This window comes from Temnothorax americanus, unplaced genomic scaffold (assembly GCF_048541705.1).
Source record: "Temnothorax americanus isolate GAGA-0224 unplaced genomic scaffold, ASM4854170v1 Scaffold38, whole genome shotgun sequence".
Taxonomy (NCBI): Eukaryota; Metazoa; Arthropoda; class Insecta; order Hymenoptera; family Formicidae; genus Temnothorax; species Temnothorax americanus.
In genome coordinates, this window is record NW_027509526.1 from 260,497 (window position 1) to 281,182 (window position 20,686).

The 20,686-nt window shown below is 34.7% G+C and overlaps 3 protein-coding genes, 1 long non-coding RNA gene and 1 pseudogene across 7 annotated transcripts; 2 read left to right on the top strand and 3 right to left on the bottom strand.

The window, feature by feature from the left end:
- Positions 1-358: 358 nt before the first annotated feature.
- Positions 359-1,207, top strand: LOC143902168 (2-amino-3-ketobutyrate coenzyme A ligase, mitochondrial-like). The gene is made up of 3 exons (XM_077414866.1): positions 359-638; positions 722-899; positions 1,053-1,207. Exons 1-3 carry the CDS (start codon positions 597-599, stop codon positions 1,205-1,207), a joined length of 375 nt encoding a protein of 124 aa, XP_077270992.1. The 5' UTR covers positions 359-596.
- Positions 1,208-3,345: 2,138 nt separating this feature from the next.
- LOC143902170 (uncharacterized) lies at positions 3,346-4,496 on the bottom strand. Its single transcript, XR_013258282.1, has 2 exons — positions 4,351-4,496; positions 3,346-3,963 (listed from the first exon to the last, which is right to left on the bottom strand). It is a non-coding gene; the product is annotated as an uncharacterized LOC143902170 (long non-coding RNA).
- A 1,974-nt stretch (positions 4,497-6,470) lies between these two features.
- On the top strand, positions 6,471-10,465 carry LOC143902090 (uncharacterized). 2 transcript variants are annotated; one of them, XM_077414800.1, is made up of 6 exons: positions 6,471-6,732; positions 7,289-7,421; positions 7,499-7,591; positions 7,674-7,919; positions 7,983-9,373; positions 9,839-9,878. In XM_077414800.1, exons 1-5 carry the CDS (start codon positions 6,709-6,711, stop codon positions 8,033-8,035), a joined length of 549 nt encoding a protein of 182 aa, XP_077270926.1. In that variant the 5' UTR covers positions 6,471-6,708; the 3' UTR covers positions 8,036-9,373; positions 9,839-9,878. The 2 variants fall into 2 exon arrangements, with proteins under 2 accessions (XP_077270926.1, XP_077270925.1); XM_077414799.1 differs by lacking the exons at positions 6,471-6,732; positions 7,289-7,421; positions 7,499-7,591; positions 7,674-7,919 and adding an exon at positions 10,020-10,465 and having other exon boundaries at positions 8,545-9,373; positions 9,839-9,951.
- A 74-nt stretch (positions 10,466-10,539) lies between these two features.
- On the bottom strand, positions 10,540-12,333 carry LOC143902089 (uncharacterized; annotated as a pseudogene). The gene is made up of 3 exons (XR_013258263.1): positions 11,812-12,333; positions 11,502-11,739; positions 10,540-11,430 (listed from the first exon to the last, which is right to left on the bottom strand). The product of XR_013258263.1 is annotated as an uncharacterized LOC143902089 (transcript).
- A 545-nt stretch (positions 12,334-12,878) lies between these two features.
- LOC143902160 (uncharacterized) lies at positions 12,879-18,217 on the bottom strand. 2 transcript variants are annotated; one of them, XM_077414858.1, is made up of 8 exons: positions 18,054-18,217; positions 17,722-17,929; positions 16,497-16,703; positions 16,365-16,412; positions 16,190-16,300; positions 16,007-16,135; positions 15,716-15,924; positions 15,121-15,319 (listed from the first exon to the last, which is right to left on the bottom strand). In XM_077414858.1, exons 1-8 carry the CDS (start codon positions 18,078-18,080, stop codon positions 15,263-15,265), a joined length of 996 nt encoding a protein of 331 aa, XP_077270984.1. In that variant the 5' UTR covers positions 18,081-18,217; the 3' UTR covers positions 15,121-15,262. The 2 variants fall into 2 exon arrangements, with proteins under 2 accessions (XP_077270983.1, XP_077270984.1); XM_077414857.1 differs by lacking the exons at positions 16,007-16,135; positions 16,190-16,300; positions 16,365-16,412; ... (1 more) ...; positions 17,722-17,929; positions 18,054-18,217 and having other exon boundaries at positions 12,879-15,319; positions 15,716-15,853.
- Positions 18,218-20,686: the final 2,469 nt, after the last annotated feature.

Here is a 20,686-nt window from a genome sequence, read left to right on the forward strand (position 1 = left end):
ATCGCGGACAGTTTGAGGAAACCCAAATATACAACACTGGCAAATAAAGTACTATTACATGTTATATATAAAACAGAAAATATATGTTTTAACGGAAAACGTAAGCATAGATGTGTATTATACAAAGAGTGACCGCAAAAATAGCCTCTTTTTTAACCCTTGAATTTAGATTTCTACTTACAAGTACTAAATGATAATCTATAATGAGTCATGAATCCTCAGAAAGTTTTAGATTTAGCTGGCTTTTTATTTTTAAGATATGGAGGGTCAAAGTTGTTGATTTCACCAACTTCACAGGCCCACAAAAAGAGAAAAGTTGTTTACGCCATGGACTAGACCATGGTATTCCCATGTATTTTCGCCTACTAAAACCGAATATGACCTCAGTTTTGCCCCTACAAAACACCTTGTTTTTGGTTGTAGAAAAAAAAACAAATTCTTACAGATCTGAAAGATTAAAAAGTGAATCTCCAAAGCTCGAGCCGCTTGTCCGGTCTGTAAATGAAGACACTGTCGATCGGCATCGACCTGGAGGGATTCACCTCAACCCATCGCCACTGTGTAATACGTGAAGAAGCCCAGCTTCCACGAGGGTAATGAAGATGATGAAGAGAGGCGGTGGGCAGCAGGCAGCATGCGTAGTGATCGGCAGTGATATTAAAATTTTATTGTGCTATTTAAACTTTTCTAATTTAAACATTACTTTATACATTATTAACAGATGATGGATCTTATAACAGACAGCACAAAGTTTTTGGATCGTTTAGCAGGCAATACCGAGCATTTCAGAAATGCGATGACTAAAGCTGGATTCATTGTCAGCGGCGATAACCATCCTATTTGTCGTGTTATGTTGGGTGATGTAAAATTAGCAACAACATTTGCAGATAAAATGATGGGTATGAATATTATTTTCATATAAATTATAAAATCTTTAAAGAAATAAACTATCAATGATAAAATATACAACACCTACCATATATTATCAAAGTTTTACAACTTATTCTATTATATTGCACGAGAATGATTTTTTTTTTTTTTTTTTTTTACAGAAAAGGAAATTTACGTCATTGGATTCAGCTATCCCGTGGTACCAAAAGATAAAGCAAGAATACGTGTTCAGATTAGCGCAGCGCACTCGACCGAAGATATAGATCGTACGGTAGGTGCTTTCACACAAATTGGAAAAGAACTTGCGGTAATTTAATAAATACATTTTTAATAACGGCAAAGAAAAATTGAATTATTGATTCTGTCTCCAATATGCATATTTTGTTTCATTATATAAATAAATAAATCGCAGTGTTAACGCTATATATTTAAGCTTATTTGTATTATACAAATTAAATATTGCAAGTATATAAGTGCATGCGAATGTTGAACGTTGAATTTATTAACACGTGCAATAACAAATATCTTAATCGAGCTTAATATATTAAAAATGTACCTTTTTTATACAAATTTCCAACGCGCAATGTTGTAAGTGTATAAAATCTTGAATTAGGTGTAAAGTTATATTGTTATTAAACATTTGTTACATAGAATGCTAAGGTTTGTACGGTTTAACGAGATTTTCCGAAAATTCCCTGACCTGTTGAACTCCACGCACTTTCCTTTCTAGCAATGGAAGCTGCGTGACGTGAAAGTCCTCATAAAGGTCCATTATCTTAAAAAGAAAAAAGAATCATTTAATTTATCTTTCAAGAATTTGACAAAACAATAAACTACGAACGAACAACAACGAACTTATTTGTAAAAGATTTTTTTTTTTTTTTTTCAATTTAAATAATTCAGGGAGAATACTTGATATACCTAATGTTAAAATGTATGCTTACGTTCATCTATGCTTACGTTTGCCGTTAAAACATATATTTTCTGTTTTATATATAACATGTAATAGTACTTTATTCGCCAGTGTTGTATATTTGGGTTTCCTCAAACTGTCCGCGATTTGTTAATCTACTATAGCTTTCTGCAAATTGTTTCTTTGGTATCTGCCATTTCTTCAGTTTCTGTGTCTTCTCCGTTTCACTCAGCTCCGTGATGCCTGTGCGCCACGCAAAAATGCCGCTTACACTTGATACAAGGCATTTCGATCAACGACGCATCCTTGCAAGATTCCTTAGAGCACAGGAAGCTTGCCGATTGTCCTACAACGAATTTTTTGGTCTCCGTTTTTAAACACTCGTGCGATACCATATTGAAATGCTCTTTGCAGAAGGTGGCCAGAAGGTGACAATGCTTGCACATAAACGGCAAGAAGTTCAACAATTTGCAGTCCGCCACCGAACATTGTTCGCCAGTCGCAGGAAATTCGATTACAGCAACAAAAGGATATCGATATTATAATTGGATTTAATACTTTGGATACTGTATTTAATTTTCCGGCGTTCAAGAAGATTGGAAGAGATATTTAGTTGTGCAGTAGAGTCGGAGAATGCAGATGATTGTCGAACAATATTAAATTTTGAAGATTCAACAGAAAATACAATGTTTATTCTACAGATAATAATAACTACTGTTTAGAAATATAGCTTTTTATTACAAAACGACGCTATTATTTCATGTCTTTTCTTCAAAGTCTATCAACGATTATAATACAAATTTATATTAAAATTTAAGTATTCTATTAGCAAATAATACTATTACATAATGTCTACAAAGTATTATTATATATTCAATTTAAAAAATTTATTCGCTCTATATCAAATGTAATAAATCGTACCTTTAGTGCGTTTATAAACGATATTTTACGAAGGATATTAAACAACATCAAATCTATAATACTATATAAATAATTTGTTAATTACACAACAGTAATATGTCGTAGATAATTTTATCAGTAACTTCCAGTCTATTAATAAAATACTAAATATTAAAAAGCGACGCCATTATTTCACGTGCCAGGCCTGGGCGAGGTGAACCGATCGGCGTTCTTGCGCCAGTCTCGGGGATCTGAGCTCGGTCCCGTGCCTTGGCCTCCCACGGATCTTCCTTGCTGCGAAGCTTCCGTGGCGGCGCGAGCCGTCGTGGTCGTCCTCTTCGGCCGCTATTCAACGCTCAGCTCAGAACTCGTTGAACTCGAAAAATATTAAGACGTATTAGAAATAATTAAAACTGAATAAAATGTTATTTACAAAACGGTAATAATAAATAAAAATAATATTATTTGAAAAATTATGCAGATAATATTATATATCTTGCGTCACATTTGATATTTTTGATTAATCAGATCAATTGGTCTCTTTCATTTTCCCAAATCGGTTTGTAAAAATAAATACGGCCTCTTTAAGATTATTTTTACGCTTTTCTATCAGCTTTATAATGCTTGACAAAGTGTTTGGGTTTTGATTGAAATAAGTTTCTGCGAATCTATTCGCCTTGGACAATTGTTCGTTAGAAAAAAATTCTGAATAATCCATAAAATAATTGTTCGCCAGTGATAAAATAATAAAACACGAAAATTTGTCGGCCTAACTGGCAATAATTTTAATATTAATACAACAACGTTTCGACCTTTACTTTGGGTCCTTATCAAATTATAAGTTATTTAGCAATGATTGAATTGCGCGTCAGGTTTTGAATTTTATTATCATCGTTAAACTATATGGTCAGGAAGTATAACACATAGCGAACATTAGATTCAAAACCTGACGCGCAATTCAATCATTGCTAAATAACTTATAACTTGATAAGGACCCAAAGTAGAGGTCGAAACGTTGTTGTATTAATATTAAAATTATTGCCAGTTAGGCTAACGAATTTTCGTGTTTTATTCTGAATGATATATTTATTTATCGTTCAACCTGCAGGTGGTCGTGGGACTTTCCTTGGAAATGGTTCACGGAAGCCATAAATAGATGTATCCACTCATGCTCATCCACTTGTCATTCTTGTCAACACGCAGAAGAGTGTGCTATATACGTTTGCGCAAGGAGACAGTTCCTCGTTTCTTTACATTATCTGCAAAAATATATATGATGGTTACTACAGTCTGCATCTTTGTAAAGCAAATCATATTTGACTTATAATTATAAATATATTAGAATATTTATTGCAAAATAAAATTTTCTCTTATTCAAGTCCTTTTTGGCAAAATTCTACAACGCATAGAAATATATAACAAATCGTTTAGCTCATATTATATCTTAACTAGATAGACTTATCAAGCGTCGCGAAATATGTAAAAGAAATAATTTAAGACTTGAAAGTTATTGAAATTACTCTATTTTTTAATTTAAATATTTTAATTCAAATAGACTTATTTATTTATTTAATTATTTATTTATTTATTTATTTAAATTAAAATATCGTAAAAAGTATACGTTATTTAAGATGTCTTGTTCCTACCTGTTATCAGATGTTACGCTGTAATATGTCTTTTGCTGTGTATACACACCCTGTATGTGCTCTTTTGACAGCTGTCTTAACCTCTCACTTACAGCTCACTGCTGGTCACGGCCCATCACGGCAACTCCCTAGACGCAGTGGCTCGCAGTCTCTAAATATTCGTGCGTTCCAAAACCCATCCAAAAAAAAGTGTTGCAACCTTTCCGTGAACGACTACATACACGATAATAGCGGATTCCGCTTTTCCGTTCAAACGTGCGGGACTCAACTCGCGGAAACGCGGAATCTAGTTACTATTCTGTTCCGCGCTTCCGCGTTTCCGCGTTTCCGCGCTCCATGTAATGGCACCCTAAGAGTAAGATCGTGAGAATTTCAGAAGAGAAGGATCTAGAAGAGAACGGATTACCCGCGTTTTCGCTGCCAGTTTTGTGTTGTGAACGTTCGACGTGGTTTGCCTAGAAGTATAAGGAAATGTCGACTCTGTTAAAGAAGGTATGTATAATTGCTAACTATATAATAATTAGACCCTCGATTCTTAAAGTTCTGTTGGATAGTTATAATGAGGTTATATTAGGGTTGTGTAGAGTGCAAGCTTTTAGTATTTTTTAAGATTTTTCTTATTGTATTCGTTTTAGATTTTACGGATTTTTATGTATTTACAACACTTAGATCTAGAATACAACTGTTTACTTTGGCGTAATGTGCCGGCCCATCTAACCTCACTCTTTAATTTATAAAGTTATAGGGAGGACAACATGATTTGCACTGCACAGTTTAACATTAGAAAAATCCTGTAGAGAACAAAAAAATGAAGCTAAAGAGTGGAAAGGAATTTTCTATCCTACCTAGATGATTCGAATCGTTTCCCTTTCGTACATGTGTTGTGTTATCATGCTGTTGCGATGTTATCTTTGTGGACTATTTTGCAATAACGGTAATTATTTAAAATAACGGACCACTTTTTGATGACCTTGACCTTGACATATATTTTCAAGGTCATAACCCTGAACACTTATCAAAACTTTAGCCGTCAACCGTTGTTCGTTAAAAAGTTATTAGCCAAAAAAGTTTGAAGAATATAGCCATGCAGTTATTTTGAGTATTGAAAGGCATAAATAACTAATATGTATATGAAAATAGTACATATGTATTTTATGGATAAAGCAGAGAATACTTTATATTTATGCTTTCTAACACATAAAATTATATGTTACGGGCAATTTGATAAATTGGGCATTATGCATAATGGCCGGGCATTATGCATAATTCCCAATTTGTTTGGCCAATATGATTAATAGAGAAGAATTAATCAAATTGCCCGGTCATTATGCATATTTCCCAATGCTAAATGGTCATTTTGATAAATCATCTCATTTAAAGCGCGTCATCTAACCTATGTAGGTTAGTGACGCGCTTTAAACAATTAAATATTTTTAAAGCGCGTCATCTAACCTATGTAACTGTTTAAAGCGCGTCACTAACCTACATCTCGCTTCGCGGGGCAGAGCGACACTTTTTTCTGTCAGATTCGGTCGTTTTGTGCAAAAACGCGTCGATTAAGCCTAAGTTCAACGAAATTGGTGAGAAGGCCACTATTCTGCACATTTACCAAATAATTTATTAATTTGTCTGTTATAAATTATGTTTAAACACAAAATATAAAATATTTTAGTGCATGAACTCATTGTAAGTAAGAAAGTTGAAATTATAGACAGACTGCCATCCCAGCAAACGAAAAAAGATTGAAAAGAATTAAAACAGGATTGCCAGGAATTCAATTAAGGACTTTCCGAATTCCATTCTGTCCAAAAAAGGGATTGAAATAGTTTCAATATCATGGAATTCCTTATTTTGGAAAGAATTTGTCTTTTTTGAATCCCATCCAATTCCAACACAAAAATATTTTTCTGCCAGATTCTTTCGTTTTATGCAAAAACGAATCGATTAAGCCTAATTTCATCGATATTTGAGGTGCAGTAGCTATTCTAAATAAATACCGCATTCTGTTGGAATTGCATCTGTCCTTAGTTTTTTGGCCTTTTTGGGCGTGTGTCCTCCCAGGTAGCAGACAGTCGTCATATGACGTGATTCTTACGTCATTTTATGACGAATGTTACGTCATTTATTCCTAAGGTTTGACGTAAAAATGACGTATTTTTCACGGTCCTAAGTCACAGACCAGAGACGTCATTAGTAAAGTCAATAAAGCTGCGATTTCATTGACGCTAGAAACCAGCGTCAAATGGGGTCACGTGACTTTTGGCGTCAAGAAAATGTAGTGGGGGAAAAAGTTCAGACCGTTCCAACTTTTTCAACGTGCTACGAAATTCAAAGGTTTAACGTGTTTGAAGTTATACAATGGGTGACATCAACGAGAATGAAGTAAGTAATATATTAATATTATATGGTAGATATATGGAATATTTTGATCATTCTTGTGGATAAATATGCTGCTTTTTAGGGTATTAATAAGTTATGATAACTCTACATTTTAGGTTATAGTTGGATATATCTGCAAATATATGAGTGATTAAAATAACTTTTGTTGAGGGATAGAGCTATGTTTGGATTAGTTGGCTATGTTAAATAATTAATAATAAACAATTAGTCATGTTTGCATATATAAACAATTTCAATGGAATGGGCTAGCAAACAAAGCTCGATTTTAATGCTTAAAATCTTATATTACAAATTCAAAACATTTAAACATTTCGGCTCTAAATGTGGCATTTATCAGTGATAAACAATTATAACCTTGGTCGTTTTAATTTTTCTTAAACGACCAAGGTTATAATTGTTTATCACTGATGAAGACCACATTTAATGCCGAAACGTTTGAATATTTTGAATTTGTAATATAAGATTTTGAGCACTAAGATCTAGCTTTGCTAGCTAGTCCATTTCATTAAAATAATAATTAATAATAATTTTTTTTTAGGAAATTGCAATGGTGCAGACATGCGGGGTTTGCGAAACAATTTGCAACGTCGCCGATGTGGACGGCCACGCATGTCTGGAGGGATTTGGGTGTTATGTCGATGAGGCGACACGCTATTTTTACCCGCTTTTAAGTATATATTTTATCTACTATAAGTACATTTTATTACATTGTAGGTGTATTTCACTAAAATAATAATTTTGTTTGTAGATGATGGAAAAACGTGCCTACGCCGTGCCTACATTGACGGCGTAGAGCAAATAGTTGAGGTCAACATTAGTGCAACCTTCAACCAGCATATACGTAAGTTATGGATTAATTGACACAATAATAAACTCTCCTGCTCCTCTACAATAAAATCGAATACTTTTTCACTTAATTTTAGTCGTGGCAGGAAATTGCCAATTAGCGAACTCCAGCTGTCAATCTAAAGAAAATGCTGTTGGCAGTAAAAATTTTAAAACTCCTTCCAAAAGAAAGGCCTCAAAGAAATTGTCGGTAGAAGAGGAAGAACATTTAATTTTGGCTATCCAACATAGAAGGCCTCTGTGGGACATTAGTCAACCGGTGGACCGGAGATCCAAGGAAACCCGGAAACGACTCTGGCAAGAAGTTGCTGATGAATTGAATGGTAAATAAATAAATATATTATACAGTTGGATTAGTTGGATATGATAAAATCTGATTTTTCTAGGTGTACTCGACGCAACTGCTGTACAGCAGAAATTTATAGTCCGGTCAAATTAGCCCAAAAAATAGGGGTAAGGTTACAATAATTCCGATAGAGCCAAAAATTCGTACGAATGTTTGGAACACCATTATAAATAAACTGTGAAAAGTCCCCATACATCCCGTGCCTGGAAAAAATTTTATTCAAGGTCAAAGGTGGCAAAAATGGGTTTTTTTGTGTTTTTCAGCCGAATGGTAAGTTTTATCATAAAAATAGCTTAAACAATAATTGTAGATCGTGCAATTATCTATAATAATTGTCTCTATACTTTTTTCTGTAAGAGTCACCGTTTCCGAGATATAATCATTCAAAAAGTTGAAAAACGGTGTTCTTCATAATATGCACACGTTTCCACGCCACCTGTGAGGTAGTGTACTTGACGCGTTTTTTTTAACGTGGTTTCCCCGGTAGGCCTATTCCACGAACTATTGTGACCGTATTTAATTCAGCATTATACTATTTAATAATAAAAAATGGAAAATGTTAAAAATAATGAGAGGTGTAAATTGTAATGAATTGGGTTAAATTATTGGTCTGATTCATAACCATCAAATACTTCTGCATCTTCTTCTTCTTCTTGTTCTTCATGTTGTTCGTCTTCTTCTTCTTCTTCTTCTTCCTCTTCTTGCTGAGTGCAAATAGATTGTTCCAAGAGCGATTCATCAGATGTTTCCTCGCTGATATTGTATGAACCCTCTTCTGATGGCGATTCAACATTGGAACACGTCGCTTTCCATCTACGGAGCTTCAAAAAAAATTACCTGCTTAGATAAGTTCCGCTACGTATGTTTTGTAAGAAATACTCGTAACAAAAAACGAGTGCAGTTAGCTTGTCTTCCTCCAACCTTTGCTTCTGCTCAACAACATCTATTTCGGGTATATTATCAAGTTCAAGTGTGGCTTGGTAATCAACTAGATCCAAAGGACTGGGGTTGGAAGTTGATCGACAATACATTGGAACCAATCCAGACTTTACTCCCACCTGCACCGGAAAAACTTCTCAACACAATTTTTTGCAATTGTAAAAAGGGATGTAATGCTAAATGCGGCTGTAAAAAAGTTGGATTGTTTTGTTCATTAGCATGTACTAATTGTCAAGGCCAGTCGTGTTCCAATGTTGAATCGCCATCAGAAGAGGGTTCATACAATATCAGGAATTATCATATCGGAATTATTGTAACCTTGAATGTAGAATTTGACCGGACTATTAAATCATTACGCGATACATATCGCAAAATTGTCCAGTCAGAGCAGTACCTTCCGAGTGGATCTGGGAGGAATGAAAATGAGGACCGTCACAAGTGGAAGCATTATAACATAATGGAGTTTCTTCGTGATACCAGTCTATCGAAGGAGTAAGTAACTGATTTTTGTTATTATTATAAAGTAATGTTCCTGGCACAACACAATAGTAGACATCAGTTTCAAGATCAAGTACAAATTACAAATTCTGTATGGCATGGACAACAATAGCTCTCTGATAGTATAATGGTTCTGTTATTATTATTGCTATTATTTGAAAATTATTTAATAATAATAATAATAATCCAACTATATTTATTTTTAATTTATTTATTATTTATTATTATTATTAAATTATTTTCTAACAATAGCAATAATAATAACAACCATTATACTATCCCAGCTACTGCATATGTTGTCCATGTCAAACAGACTTTGCACTTGATCTTGAGGCTAACTACTCAACCAAATTTCTAAAATTGCTCATTCTTTGTGCCAGGAACATCATTAGACAGCGATAAAGTTACTGTAATTCCACAATTTGTTTCTGTAATTTTTACTTTGTTCATTTATTGTAGCACGTCGAGTAATATTCCTAGCACAGAGAACGAGCTATTATCGGTGGACCAGTCAACTTCTCAAGTAGAAAGTCCGATTGACATAGATCCAAATGACAGTAGTAGCACAGAAAGTATGATCATTGTTTTATTATTATTTTTTTTTATATCAACTATAACTAATATAAAAATTTGTTTGCAGCGCCAACCTTATCAAGTACTTTTACGAGTGGAAAAAGACGAAGACTCAATACCAATTCCACTATTAATAGCAATATTTCAGTTGGTTCTACGAATCCGTTGGATAAACTAATCCAAATTTTTGAGAGACGAGAAAAGGCGCAAAATGTTGCACCACCAAATATAGATGATCCATTCGATGAGGTAGATCATATGCTACAAACAGCAGCATTACATTTGCGCAAAATGTCGCCTCAACTACAAATGCGAACTCTACATGATATTGTCCAAATGACCTTCTCCAGACTACAGGAAGAAAGGAATAATAACTAAGTTTTTTTCAGCTGGATGTTTTAGAAGATTCCGACAACACATTTTATATTTTTTTATACAAGCATAATTATAAAATTTTTTTATTTTTTTATTTTAACAAAATAAATAAATCTATAGTTATATAGACTTCTATAGTTATATAATATATTGTTTAAATTTTTTTAGATCTTCTTATTTTTTTCTTCAAAATATGGATGTAGTTGCGTATATTATGACGGTACACGTGTAATACATATTTAAAAAGCGGTATAAGAATAATTTTATTAATATAATATAAATAAGTATTATTGTAGTCTACTTATGATTAATTAAATGACTTATATATACCATTTTGATTGAATTAAAATGTCAAAAAAATCAAACATAATGATGATAATTTTAATTACTGCTATTGAAGATACTGCCAGGGTATAGCACCCTCGCCGTTAAAATAATCGCAAAATTCATTCCTGATGTTCATGGCATCTCGAGAAGAATTGTTAGTGCCACAATTACCAAGATCTCTCAAGGCATGACTACTACCAATTTCCTTCCTCCAATTTCCAGGAATAAAACCACTAGGTCCATCGTGATCAATCATGTCCGCAGAAATATATTCGTTTTCGTCTAAATCCTGTTTTCGAAGCCAATTATGAATGCAAATAATGGCCTGGACAATTTGCATTGTATTTTTTACCGTAGCATCAATAGGCTTTTTCAATATTCTCCATTGACTCACAAGAATTCCAAAAGAATTCTCGATTGTTCTACGAGCACGACTGAGGCGATAATTATAGATGTTTTTTTCGTGATTAAGTCCTCCTTTTCCTGGATATGGTCTTAGCATGAAATCAGTTAACTGGAATGCTTCATCGGCAACAAGAACATATGGCATAGGATCACCATCGACCGTGAGTTTCTTAGGTTCTGGCAGTCCCCATTTCTCTATTATAAAATTTCTGACCCACAATAGAATCTCGGAAAATTCCGCCATCACTACGTCTGCCATAAGCTCCGATGTCGACGAACGTAAACATGTAGTTGGCATCACATATTCCGAGCAGTACAATGCTATGATAGTTCTTGTAGTTGTAATATAAAGAGCCAGCATTATGAGGACACTAAAACAAATGGAATTATATAGCTAGCTCGCCAGTTGCCATTATTAGATAATGTCAAATAAAAGAAATACCTGAATAGCAACGAGTTTTCCGTCAATTGCGCCAATGCAGTGATTAAAATTCCAGCAATCTTCGAAATCTTGTGCGATATTGAGCCAATCTTCCTTACTTAATGGAAAAGGAAGCACTTTTTTAGCAAGGCAATCCCATAATGCTGCACATGTCTCGGTAATAATGTTTGACACTGTCGTAGTTCCAACAAGATATTGATATGACATGGAGTTCATTGAATCACCAGTAGCCAAATATCTGAAAAAAAGATTTTGTATGTAATATTGTTTTTATGGAAAGAACACGTTCGATTTAACATATCCAGCTTACTTTAATGTCAGAGATAATCGTGCTGCAGCAGGTATGGGATCTCGAGTCACAGTCTGTTTTGTGATATGAGGTGCAACCAAATGCAGCAGGTCCTCAAATTGCGATAATGACATCCGCATATAGTTTTTAAACTTAGGGTTATACTTTGATAGAGTTGGATATATTGCGTGGTAAAACCCATACTTATTTCTCAATCTAAATATAGGATGTACCCAAAAACGCTTTTTTGTGTAGATCCGTTTCTTTTTCTCCTCTGAGTTCGTCCGCAATATTTCATGCACAATGACAATTAGTAGCATGTCATTCAGGAGTTGTTCTTCTTGAGCATTATTCAACTGCCTCGCACGTTCTGTCACCCATGTACGATATTTCTGCATGAAGGCCATTATGTTCAAAATACTCAGACAAACATAACTTTGTTGGGGACGAACGGTTATCGCAAGTCAAAAGCGGTTTCACGACGCGCACGTTTTGCCGCTTACTTCTCCCTCCATCAGACGAGCGTCAAATTTAGTCACGTGACTATATTTGACGCTGGTTTCTAGCGTCAATGAAATCGCAGCTTAAGACGTTATTTTAACTCTCACAGTGCCGTCTTAATGACGGCTAAAATCGTCAATAATACGTCATTAAGACGTTTTTAAACATCATCTTGCTACCCATATAGATATACTTTACTGATGACGTACAGAAGTCCGTACGTCGACAAACAATTTTAAAGTTTTAAGTATCATTTAATTAAGCCAAAATAACGTTGTATTTGGCTTAATTAAATAATACTTAAAACTTTAAAATTGTTTGTCGACGTACGGACTTCTGTACGTCAGTAAAGTATATCTATATAAGTATAAAGTTACAATAAAATATAAAATAGAATTTAAATATTTTTAAATATGTATAATAAAATAGAGATTGAAAACTAATTAATGTTTTTCTGTGACACTACCGGACTATTTTAGAAAAATTTATTTTCAGGATAGGTTGCAATTGCATTACAAACAATCGAATTAAGGTTGTATCATGTACAAAATATATTTATTTTTTATTATTACAAAGAAAACGGCACATTTTGAAATTTACAACAATGTTGAAATTGTAGTAATTTTGCGGAACGTAACATTAATGAAAAACTACATTATTTTGAATGTAATGATCTTGTTTTGATATACATATATCTTAATCTTAATTAAAAAATTAAATTATATTGTAGTTCTATCAAAGAATAATAAAATATATGTATTTAAGGAAAAAAAACAAAAATATTAAAATTAAATACATTGCACAAAAATGATGCAAGAATATAAAAATAAATATTTCTTATCATAAACATTGCTTCTTAATGTTATATATGAAGAAGAGGAAAACACACCCAATTTTTATCATGTTTAAGCGGTAGAAGAACACATTTCGCTTTTATATCATCAATATCCCATGCTTGTAATTGTTCAGATAACTTTGTAACACAAAAAATGTTTAATTTTTTAGAATCAAACGGATACAAGTAAAGTGATTCTGATGAAATGTATTGTTTTCCAATTAATTTTGTTGAACCGTTTGTAGTTAATATTATGTTATTAATCTGTACTACTTCATTATTTTTACTTAAAAAATGTGAATCAGCAAAACAATGTGAATAGGTGGATAAAACGTAGTCTCTAATACTAATCTTCTTAAATTGTTTAAAAATATTTATAACACTTAATAATGGGCCATTATTGTGTTCTAAAAAATGCTTAAGAATTGGGTGATTTGGTTCTTGGTAAGGATTACTTAAAAATATTTCATGTAACCTACGACATACTTGTTGAAGTGGTTTTCGAGATGATTTTACTAATTTTTTCAATGAGCCTAAATAATTTTCATATGGAAAACAGGACCAATTATCTAAAGGTCCATACATTTGTACATCACTTGTCAAATGACACAATATATGCACATTGTAGACATAAAACTCAAGACCATATATTTTTTCTGCATAATTAATAAAAGTTTCAAGTAATTCCTGCGCTAATGATAAGCCTAAATTATTAATATTGTGTTTCAAAGTGAGAATAGATATAGCTGAATGAAATAGGAGAAAATGCTCATAAACTGATATATCAAGTATATCCCGTAAAACAACAGGTCCTAGGTAAAGTAAAAAACTCCTAAACTCAGTTGCTTTCCATCTACATAAATCTGTTAAGCTTCGTGGTTTTCGATTAAATTCAGAAGGCATGAATGAACCAAGGGCCACTAACTTTTTAGATAATAAATCAGTTAAGCGATGACCTAACTTAACGTTAGATTTACCACTTATCCAAGTATGTAGTAGTTTTTTTGTAACACCTAAACACACTCCATGCATATAATCAAGGAGGAACTGTGTAACCATTCCAATTTTTAATTCAAGAAGGGGCGAAATGCCAACATGATGGTCTTCATCACGTTGCAAAACAAATGACTCATCTGTTCTCCTTCTTGCATTAGTATTTCTCAGAATAATACGCCGTTCAAAATATATACCACTTTCTTCACATTTTTCGCAACAAGAATATCCATTATGATTTTTTACTTGTTTTATATAAGCCCTAGCCGGAGCATCACATACAAAACTATGAATTTTTATATCAAAGTATCTATCATTTACTTGAAGTCCATTTTTTAACAATAAAGAAAGTTCTGTTATGAAATCTTCAAGATATAAATGTAAAGGAGATGGTTTAGACCCACCATAAAAAATTCCTATAACAAATAAAGACATATTTTGCACATTTTTTACAAGACCTAAAATAGGCCATAAATGTTTATTTGTGCTATTAAACAAAGGGAGACCGTCAATGTTAAAACTTAGCTCTATAGTATTTCCAACATGAAATTTTGCAATGTTTTGTAAACTCTGTGTTAAACCAATATGACAGTACTCTCCTGTATCTAATTTCTTTGTATTTATAGATACTGGAGTTTCCAGCAAACTTTTAGAAGTTAAGGGCAATTCAGGATGAAAATGATGCAAAATATGTAAAAGGTCTGTTAAGGCGGAGTGAGATATGTTATGTTTAATAACAGCCCAATGTCTTATCAACTTACAAAGATTAGAATCAGATGTGCTTTCATCCTCTATATTACCAATTACATTATCTAACTCGCAACTTAAATTTAAGGAAGACTGATTTTCAGTACGCTCAATATCAAAAGTGCCAATATCATCGTCAGAAGTGTCATTAGATACTATTTCTTCGTTTTTATTATAATATTTTTCTATTTTATCACGCTTTACGTTTTTTTCTTGATTATGCTCTTGAGAATTGGACACAATCAATTCTTTAAAAAATGTTACCTTCTCATTGGCAATTCTTCGATATAACTGTCGTTTTCCAACGCAACACTTTCTGTATGACATTAGAGACATGGTGCAATTAATTATTGTTCTTCTTCTTTACACATTGAGGAGCGTGTTTTAGCCAGACTTTTATTGAATTTTCAATGGCTTGATTGTTAGCACCTTCTGTCGTAGATTTAACTGCGTCTGAAAAAAATTAAGGTGATAAAAGTCTTCATGTTTACAAAATTACTTCCAATTTTTTAATATTTTATTAAAATATAACAGACATAAAATTATTTTAATTATTTGGAATTAAACATTTTTATTTAAAAAGATAAAAATTTTTTTTTATTTATTATAATATCTTTTATCAATAAGGAAGAAAATGATTTCTTTCCTAATCTTTTTCCATAAAAACTATAGTTTCGACACAATTCATCTGAGAACAACTGTTTCAAAATTTTATTTGTTTTGCTTGCAATGTCCCGACCTCCTAAACTAGACAGAAATGAACACTACAAACAAATATTTTAATTAATTGTCAGTAAAATTAAAAAATGTTTTTTATACAATATAAACATATTTTGCATATATATTTACCAAATTATGTGAATTATCTTGATCTGTAATAAACGTTTCCAAGAGATCTACACTTTCATCTGTTTGTAATGGTAGATTAACAGGTAAATTTTCCGGCACAGAAAAAATGACAGCACCTTTTGCTTGAGGAGCTTTTCTAATATAAGCTAATATCTGATTATTTTGTTCTTTAATAGTGATAAGAGTATCTACTATTTGTTTGTTTAGTGCTAAAAGAGGAACACAAATAAAATATGCATATTACTTCAATAACTGTATTATGAATATACAACGTAAGATATCTTATTTTACCTTTTTCATCCAGTTCATTATTATTTAATATTCTGTTTAATGTTGAATTCCACCGAGATGTTGAATTCGACCGAGATATTGAATTCGACCGAGAATTCGACGGTGTGTTATTACCACATTCAGAGGAATCTGCAATTATGACTAGATATAATTAAACACACAATGTAAGATATCTTATTTTACCTTTTTCATCCAGTTCATTATTATTTAATATTCTGTTTAATGTTGAATTCGACCGAGATGTTGAATTCGACCAAGAATTCGACGGTATGTTATTACCACATTCAGAGGAATCTACAATTATGATTAGATATAATTAAACACTTTTCTAATACATTACAGAAATTTCATGTTTTACCTTCTTCATCCAGTATATTTAATGTCGAAACATTATTCTCAGAAGAACCTGGAAATTCAATATAAAAATTAGGTAAAAATAAATTCTAAACAGATATATATTTTATACGTTATTGTACAAGATATAACTAACGATTTAAAAAATTCTTTTTTATTGGAGGTGGTCGATCAAACTTTGAAATTGCACAACTTTCCTCGGTTGAATCATCAGAATTATTATCGTATAAACGCCGTGGAGGATGCCGTTGTCTCTTAATTGTATTATCACCTTCTAAATCTGTATTTAAATCACTCGTAAATTCTGCCACTTTAGCTTTGTTATGTGCTACGTCTATATTATCTACAAAATATAAAATACTGTTAGTTATATAAAAAGGACCAGTCATATTGCCTTAAATATATGTATTTAATATTTATTGAAGATTTTTTTTGTATACTTTGCATAATAAACGCGTTAAATATAATGTCTCCAAATATATACATGTAGAAATAGAAGATGTAAATGAATTGTGTTTGTGTGCGTGCGTGCGTGCGTGCGTGCGTGCGTGCGTGCGTGCGTGCGTGCGTGCGTGCGTGCGTGCGTGCGTGCGTGCGTGCGTGCGTGCGTGCGTGCGTGCGTGCGTGCGTGCGTGCGTGCGTGCGTGCGTGCGTGCGTGCGTGCGTGCGTGCGTGCGTGCGTGCGTGCGTGCGTGCGTGCGTGCGTGCGTGCGTGCGTGCGTGCGTGCGTGCGTGCGTGCGTGCGTGCGTGCGTGCGTGCGTGCGTGCGTGCGTGCGTGCGTGCGTGCGTGCGTGCGTGCGTGCGTGCGTGCGTGCGTGCGTGCGTGCGTGCGTGCGTGCGTGCGTGCGTGCGTGCGTGCGTGCGTGCGTGCGTGCGTGCGTGCGTGCGTGCGTGCGTGCGTGCGTGCGTGCGTGCGTGCGTGCGTGCGTGCGTGCGTGCGTGCGTGCGTGCGTGCGTGCGTGCGTGCGTGCGTGCGTGCGTGCGTGCGTGCGTGCGTGCGTGCGTGCGTGCGTGCGTGCGTGCGTGCGTGCGTGCGTGCGTGCGTGCGTGCGTGCGTGCGTGCGTGCGTGCGTGCGTGCGTGCGTGCGTGCGTGCGTGCGTGCGTGCGTGCGTGCGTGCGTGCGTGCGTGCGTGCGTGCGTGCGTGCGTGCGTGCGTGCGTGCGTGCGTGCGTGCGTGCGTGCGTGCGTGCGTGCGTGCGTGCGTGCGTGCGTGCGTGCGTGCGTGCGTGCGTGCGTGCGTGCGTGCGTGCGTGCGTGCGTGCGTGCGTGCGTGCGTGCGTGGGTGTGTGTGTGTGTGTGAGAGAGAGAGAGTGTGTGTGTGTATGTGTGTAATAGAGATAAATAATTAGTTAAACTTACCTGTTTCATAAAAAATTTTTTGTACTTCATACAATGTCCATTTCTTTTCATCAGGTTGTTCATGCTTTTTTAATGCCTTGTTATAACTACTTGTATTTTTGTATGGTGGCCAGAAAACTTCTCTTTTACGAGGCGTCAGCCAAGTACTGCTGACAACGGCCAAGTCTGCGTCGGATTTTTCATCAAACTGAATCACCGTAAACATATTCTATTTTGTACATAATAAAGTTAATATACTGATAATGAAATCTCCGCGAACACAAGACTGTTCCATCAAGAATACAATTATACTTGATCACACTGTTGTAAAATATTACTTTTTTTACACGTACATGCAATAAACAAAAGATCTCGTACATGTTATAGGGCCAATTTCTTCACCGTTGGATAACTCTATCCTTCGGTTAACCTCACTCTTCATCTCTTTCTAAGGGGGCAAGTTAGAAAGAAATGAAGAGTGAGGTTAACCGAAGGATAGAGTTATCTGACGGTGAAGAAATTGGCTATTAGTGATGGAAAAGTACAAACGAAATATAACTCACCAAAACTCATACAGTCAGGACTATTACAAATTATACAGATTGCAATATTGCCTGTATACAATTTACACAGTGTGCGAATTAGTAGCACGAATAACCACCATGGGCTGCGTTCCAAAATTCACTCTAGTTAACTAAAATGCTATAGTGTACGTGACGTAAACTATAGATTTTAGTTACCCAGAGTGAATTTTGGAACGCAACCCTGTATTGTTCGCACCAGCACGCACTGACCAGCACCGCTCGCGCGAAACAAGAAACAGGAAGAGATTATAGGTTAGGTAGAGAAAGACCGCTCGTCTCTCTTTGTCGGATCAAATTGTGTTTTGTTTTTTGTTTGCTTGCTTTCGCGCCAATACTGGATGAAACAATTCGAAACAAATAGGTTGCGTTCTGTAATTCTTTAAATGATTAATATTCTTGCCTTTGGTTCTTCCCCAGTAAGATAATCATTGACCGCTAACTGAGCTCTGCTTTATTGTCTCAACGATGAGGCTTTGCGTACAGTGGAGTATATTTGGAACAGGAATATAATTTATTAGGGTATAATAAATATAATTAAATATGATTTATTAGGGGATATACAGGGTGTCAAAGATAAAAGTAACCACCCGAATAGAGGGGGTAGATTGGGTCAAACTGAAAAGAAAAGTCTCGTATCATTTTGCAAAATTCGCAATAGTTAACGAGTTATTAAATAAAACGTCTGAGCGAATGCGCGCACAAGGAGCGATAGAGGCGGGCCTCGGCGGCTGGCTGGGCTGGCACGGTGCCCGGCGCGCGGCGAGCGGTGGGGGTCGAGAGACGAGCGGCGAGCGGGGCGCGGCGCGGCGCGGCGAACGTCGAGCGACTCAGAGCGACTCGATGTTATACACTGCGACGAAAAAGTATTAGAGCCAGCCCATACTAAACTTACGATAATTCCTTCGCGTAAACGAGATTTTCCTTCGCGTAAACGGGATTTTGTAGTAACTTACAATAATTTACTCCGCGTAAACGTAGTAACAGTAGGTAGCACACGTATTGGCTATTGCATAGGCATTGCCGTAACGTCTTACGCCTTAGATAATATTAATTAGTTTAGCTTGAATTATGTGTAATAAAAACATTTAATTTTAATAAATTTAATTATTTTGCATGTCAAAGTTTACGAGGTTTACCACAAGCCTTACTTTAACTTTTGTTTATGTTATAATAACTTTAATGGTGCGTGTCCACCTGCGAGTAAAACTCTCGAGATGAGTAGCTCTCGAGATTGATTTTCGCAAATAGACATATTCCTAAAGAGTACCTAACGGAGAATGAATCGCAGCTCTCGGCGAGCGAACTTTTCAAGACCTACTCGCAAATCGACACGACGTTATTTTACTCTCGGAGATCAGCTCGCCAAGCTCGAACGCTGTTCGTATTTTGAGAGCTACATGATGACACAAAGGAACTTATTGAATAATGCGGAAATCATGAACCATTGTAGAATACTACTGTGACAGAAATAAAAGTTTTTTTTAATTTTTATGTTTTGCGAATAAAGTGCGAAAAATTCATAATTTAAAGAATTAAATAATAATATTTTTAATACATTCTCTTATTACTTGGTCAATAATTAGTTACACTTAATTTTACATACTTTGCACGTTTTAGTTACAGCGTTAAAATTAAATACATTTTTACATCGCGAATTAATACATTAAAAAAAAAAAAAAAAAAAAAATATTTACATATAAAAATCTAATATCAAGGTATTTCGCAAACTAAAAACTAAATAATAATATCGCACTATGTATTCCACTTCACAACTTGTAAGTCTGTAGAAACTTTTAATTGTTGGGAGTCTTCAATCTTAAGCTCTCTAATTTAGAGCACATCCGGCACCTGCGATCAATCCATTGCTTGACCCAAAAGGTCTTTTTGTTGTTATTTAACATCCTTTTCCTTTTTAAAATAATGCTAGCCACTATAGCAACCGCAAGTTCTTTCGTTTACGCGACATTATGATGTCACCACTCTCAGACATCAACTAAAAAAATACGTAAGTGGATACGGTTTTGAGAGAACTCTCCGAAAGAATACTCTCCGGATTCCCGCGAGATGCTCGCGAGAATACAATGTCAGAAAAATTATTCTCAAATGGACAGTGTCAGAATAACTCTCGAGAGATATTCTCGAGAGTTTTAAGGCGCGTGTCCACCTGCGAGTAAAACTCTCCAGAGTAGCTCTCGAGAGTTATTCTGACACTGTCCATTTGAGAGTAATTTTTCTGACATTGTACTATTTTAAAAAGAAAAAGGGTGTTAAATAACAACAAAAAGACCTTCTGGGTCAAGCAATGGATTGATCGCAGGTGTCGGATCTGCTCTAAATTAGAGAGCTTAAGATTGAAGATTCCCAACAATTAAAAGTTTCTACAGACTTACAAATTGTGAAAT